At 37.6% G+C, this 6,000-nt stretch overlaps 1 protein-coding gene across 1 annotated transcript in view; it reads left to right on the plus strand.

Annotated features, from left to right (window-relative positions):
- The window catches only part of LOC107600653 (lipopolysaccharide-responsive and beige-like anchor protein), a 312,032-nt gene that overhangs the window by 47,509 nt on the left and 258,523 nt on the right, over positions 1-6,000 (plus strand). The window contains exons 2-4 of the mRNA XM_016292600.1: positions 1,880-2,111; positions 4,261-4,361; positions 5,444-5,539. Of these exons, the coding sequence (XP_016148086.1) occupies positions 1,880-2,111; positions 4,261-4,361; positions 5,444-5,539 (429 nt within the window). The remainder of the gene's footprint in view (positions 1-1,879; positions 2,112-4,260; positions 4,362-5,443; positions 5,540-6,000) is intronic.

Genomic DNA, 6,000 nt, shown 5'->3' on the forward strand with positions numbered 1-6,000 from the left:
CTATTACTAGATAGTTAAAAATGTAAGTAGGTTTCTATTATCCATCATAACACCTCTGACAATTGTTGTTATTTTTAGTAATACTCATGAACATGAACTAACTTCCTTGATGTGTATCTCTAACTGCTGATCCTCTGCCAATCAGGTGCTTTACGCAAGGTCGACATCAGCATCTTCCGCTTTCAGTGTGTCCTCTGTGTGAGCTGATACCGTCATCACCCCAAAGTCACATTCACTGCCCTTCAGTCTGTGAGGATGTCAGATCCATTAATCACCTGCATGGTGGCCGCAGATCTATCTGAGTGCTGTTCTCTGTGCTGCCTGCCACACAATGCAATCAGCTCCTCTTCCCAGAATGCAAATTTAAAGGGGGGTGGTGATATATTAGCCTATGGTGGTGAAGGGAGGGTGATTTTAGAGGCCAGACGTGAGGCGAAATGCAGGACCGCCAATCATATGCATCCATTTATTTCATTCATTTTCTTATTTTGCCATTCCCATAAGTAATCTATCATTCAAGGAAGAAGCCCAATAGGGAGGCAACAGTGTGTGTGTGAATGATCATGGCTTTTATCTCCTGCCTTGTTAGCCTTTGTTGCTGTAGACTGACAGTGAAACCCCCCTCTCCTCCCTTTCCTTTAATTCACCTTCAGTCATTTTAATGGGACAGTTTCTATCCAATAGCCTATGGATTTATACTGTACTCCAGTCCTTGATCAAGTTGTGGTCATGGCCTGTCTACTGGCAAATGACAGCAATCTTTTCAGACCCTCATAACTGTGAGATGACCACATCCACCTTAGTAATATTAAGCCTGACATCTGCATTGTTTTTTTATCATGTGCCATAAAGAACTGTTCAGAAGTAAAAATGTCTCAACAACTATTAAGTGCTGACAAATTATTGCGGTGCACAGTTTATTTAGAGACAAGGAAGTTATTTGTGTTGTTTGCAGGACCAATACCCCCTTCATACAGAGATCCTTGTCATGCTGTGTTAAATGAAATTCTCACGTTTCTCACAACACATGAGCCCTGGTTTCTTATACAAGCTAGTTTTCATATACTTATTCACATCCGACACGGCCCAATAATGTAAAAAATGGGGTATGCTTTAATCTTATTTGTAATAAAAAAAAGAAAAGAATTTATTGTTGCTGATATATGTATTTTTAAATTATTTATTTATTTAATTTTTTTTGTAATATTTCCCAACAAATTATAAACTGATGCATCCCTAAAATATTCATTTACCAAAATATGCATTTGTAAATGAAAAGGCTTTCCAGAGGCATTGGCTTTTATCTGTGCGCAGTGTGTAGCACTCACATATGATTTCATCATTTCAAGGTTAATCTAGGTTTACAGTTCATGTCTGTGGAGCATCTGCCATCGCCATTACAATGGGCGATTAGAGTAGTGCTTTCTAGCCTAGGGGTCATACCGTCTCATGGCCAAGTGAGCCAGTGTTGGGGTAAGGTGGAAATCCTGTCACAGTAATCCAGATGTGGAGAGGCTTTTTACATCCAGATGCTGACAGATGTTTTACAATGGGATTGGCATGAATTGCAGCCCTGGGATTTGGTTATCTGGATTTAATGTCGGGATTGAAGCCAACATAACCTGATAGGTTGCCATCATAGAAAGCAACTCTAAATATTCTTGCTATTACTTACATTCATTTAACTTTTTTGTGTTTTAAATGTGTTTTAAATTTAATATGAATTGTTTCTGCAGTGTCGAAAAGGGATTTTTCCTAATCTGCTGGATTTTATTTGCATTTTGCCTCAGACTGATACTCATTTTCTAAATTCTTATTATTATGTTTTTTCTGGCTTTGACTCCATTTGTGACTAACTTTTGTAATTGTGTCTGTGCAGCTGGTCGGGGGACAGTTCGATCTGGAGATGAACTTTATCATCCAGGAGACGGAGAGCATCATCTGCATGGTAGAGCTGCTGGATAAATGTGATTCCACTTGCCAAGCTGAAGTGTGGAGTATGTTCACCGCCGTGCTGAAAAAGAGCTTGCGAAACCTGCAGGCCTGCACAGAAATCGGCTTCATCCAGCTGGTGCTTCAGTGCATAGACCGGGCCGACACCATGATCGCAGGTATGTTAAATAAGTGACACTCTAATACCTTTTTTGGAAATCATATAACAATATAATTAATAAAATAAAACAGTAATATTGTTACATTTTAAAATGTCATTTATTCCTGTGGTGGCAAAGCTGAATTTTTGGCAGCCATTTCACCAGTTTTCAGTGTCACATGAGTTCAAAAGAAAAGTATGTATTTGAAATGGAAATCATTTGTAACATTATAAACACCTTCATTGCTGAATAAAAGTATTAATTTCTTAAAAAAATAAATAAATCAAAGATTACGGACTTTACTGTTACTGATGTTTAAATTAGGGATGCCACTAAACATCTCTTTATATATCTTTATACATCCTTTATATTAATGCTGTCATACTCACAGGGCAATTTTGCGTAATTTTATACTGGCAGGAACATCAGCATATATGTATTGTTAAAATTCATTAAATTAACTCTGCACTAAATACATAGAATCTAAAGAATTTTTATAATACTATGCAAAATGATGACTTATGATGCTCTCAGTTTAGCACTTGGCTGATGAGTCTGTCATTGCTCAGTCGGCATGTAGTGCTTTAGCATTGCAACACTGACACAAAAAACTCACAACTGGTAATCAGCCACAAAGATCATATCAAGGCATATCAAGGTATTCTAAATATATATTTTATAGATGTTTATATATATTTTATAGATTTATATATGCAGTATATAGATTTGATTATAGCGACAACATTACTGTTTTAATTAGTATAGATTGTGCAGCGTGACATTGTGCAAGTACAGTTTTAGTGATTCATTATTCGTCTTTGGACCATGATGGAGCTTAACTCCAGTTTGATCACAGGTGTTCTCAGCGTTTGTACAGAACAATGATTTTACATGTCCTCAATGCTTTAGCACTTGCTTTAACAACTTCTCTGATGCTGCAAAACATTAACACAAATAACATTCCTATACAAAAATTGTTACTCACAAGTAGGGGTGACCCCGAATAGTCGAAGAATCGATGCTTCAATAGGAGGAGCCTGATTCGACTACCAGTCTCACAGTCGAACATTCGCAGAGGTGTTATGATCGTGCCATTTTGGCTATGTGGGGGTGCTCAGTGTCTGATTTCACATAGAACTACCAGTTTTCTCCCAATAGGTTAATATACAGCCTATTATGATGAATCTGAAAAGAAAGAAGCTTTTAATAAATATTTTTAACGTGCATGAATAAATCCAACCACACCTATGACAAATTTAAGTTTCACTTTCCATAATCCGTGACCGACAGGAGCATCTTGGCGGCGGGGATTTAAATCTTTAACAAGACTCAAATTGACACGGCAGAGTAACAGCATTTCATTCGGTTCTAATTTGATTTTTGGATGCTGTGAACATAGGGGCGACTGGCTGAGAACCCACGCAAAAACTCAAGGTATTATCTATTCATTATCATATTGGCGAAACAGGTCTGGCAAACTATCCAATGCAATATTTGTGTTTGTGCTCTGGAGAAAATCAAAAGTCACACACAGTATTTAATTCTGGAACTGGGGCTGGATAAAACTAGCTGTGTTTGAGCAGTTTTCACAGCAGCTCATATTTATGCGATTGCATGGAGTTTTATGTGGCAGTAGGCTAGGCTTCAAAGCCAAAAAAATTTGCTGGATATTTGTTAATTTCCTCCGTGAAATCTTTATGTAGTGAGAGTAAACATGCACACAGGCTTCAACAAATACAACAAATAAATCTGTTGATTTCATCTTATGTGTAGATTATTTCGTTTTATTTAATCTTCAGTTTCATCAGCTCTGATAAGTAGCTAATAAACAACATGATATGCGGCTGGCTAACGTTAACTATCTTTTAATCGAAACATAAAACAATATTTACCGTTTGTATTTGCGAGGCATCCGTTACACATTTTCCCTCTGTTAGGGTTAGGATTTATGTCTGTCAAATGTAATGCATTTTGCCCCCCGCCCCTAAACATATGATTCGACTATCTGCAAGATTCGACAATTCTGATTCGACTATGTAAATCCTTACACCCCTACTCACAAATATTATCTCTGAAACCAAATATTTAATTTTTTTTATATTTATTTATTTTATATCTTTTCAGTTGTAACAACATTCACCTCATGTTTGTGTGTGGTGTTTTTCAGATCTGATGGTGGACATGCTAGGTGTGCTGGCCAGCTACAGTATCACAGTGAAGGAACTGAAGCTGTTCTTCAGTAAACTGAAAGGAGAACAAGGCCAATGGGTAATGGTTTTCTCCTCTTTATCTACTCTTTGAGAAACACCTCGTCTCTCCACCTCACATGCAGTCATATGCTGTGAAGTACTAGGGCTGTCAGTTGTTTTAAATAAAGCTAATGTTTTATTTAATTTTTGTTATGATGTTCTTTGAAATGGCCTTCGCAACAATTTACTTAAATTTTTTTTAAATATATGAAATAGATTAAATGTATGTCTTTGTTCTCCGTGCAGTCTTCAGTGCATGAGGGAGGTGTTGAGACAGTGAAAAGGCTGTAGGGTTTGATGCATTAGGCTGTTTCTGTACTGGGGAACTGTGTCAGTGCCATTGATCAGAGCGTGAAAAAACATGTCAGAGCAGTAGGAGAGCACACATCCATGTGTGTCTGTATCTTACAACCTATGGGCAGAAGCCATTATTATGACTCTGTTGTTTGATGTTTGTATTGCTGATGGACCAAATACGTCTCGGTTTGGGATATGTTTTAGGTTGGTTTACCTCCATGTCTATCCATGTCTAATCCATGTCCATTTTTTTAAAATATATGAAATAGATTAAATGTATGTCTTTGTTCTCCGTGCAGTCTTCAGTGCATGAGGGAGGTGTTGAGACAGTGAAAAGGCTGTAGGGTTTGATGCATTAGGCTGTTTCTGTACTGGGGAACTGTGTCAGTGCCATTGATCAGAGTGTGAAAAAACATGTCAGAGCAGTAGGAGAGCACACATCCATGTGTGTCTGTATCTTACAACCTATGGGCAGAAGCCATTATTATGACTCTGTTGTTTGATGTTTGTATTGCTGATGGACCAAATACGTCTCGGTTTGGGATATGTTTTAGGTTGGTTTACCTCCATGTCTATCCATGTCTAATCCATGTCTAAATCCAGAAGATGTTTCTCAAATTGGACACAACATAAGTAGGATTCAGACTAGCCAAAATAATTTGTGACATTATTTTCTTTTAATACTTGTGGTATGCAGAATATTTTATGTTTGTAGGATAAACACTGCAGTCAAACTACAAGTATTTATTTGTGTGAGTTTTTGTTCAAGTGTTCAAATGCTGCTTTTTTCCCTTTATCTATTAGCCTCCTCATGCCATCAAGCTGCTGTCCGTGTTGAAGTGCATGGCTCAAAGAATTGGCCCAGATTCCTTTTTCAGCTTCCCAGGGAAGAGTGCTGCGGTGAGACCATGACCCAAACATCTGCCAAACTGCACTGTCCTTAAACTTGACTTCAGTCATAACATCTGCCTCTATACACTGTGAAAACTTTTATTGTGGTTCATGAATAAGTGATTTGAAAGGTGCATGCCAGCATTTCTCTTTTTTTATCCACTACCCAGACGTTTGAACTTCCTCTCTATAATAAACTTACAAAATGTGTTTAAATCAGGGAAATTATGCTTTGCTACATTTTGAGCTACCGTTTCACTTTCACTGATCAGTTTAATGCATCCCAGTACCAAAAACAATCTTCTGTTTGTTTGAAACTGTATAGCATGAGATCTGCAACAAGATATTTTCACTGCAAAATGTTTAGACTCATTTTGACTAAAAAAGTATTTTTCACACACTCTCTCTCCCACACACACACACACACACACACACACACACACACACACACACACACACACACACACACA

Source organism: Sinocyclocheilus grahami, unplaced genomic scaffold, assembly GCF_001515645.1.
Source record: "Sinocyclocheilus grahami isolate Dianchi unplaced genomic scaffold, SAMN03320097.WGS_v1.1 scaffold288.1, whole genome shotgun sequence".
NCBI lineage: Eukaryota > Metazoa > Chordata > Actinopteri > Cypriniformes > Cyprinidae > Sinocyclocheilus > Sinocyclocheilus grahami.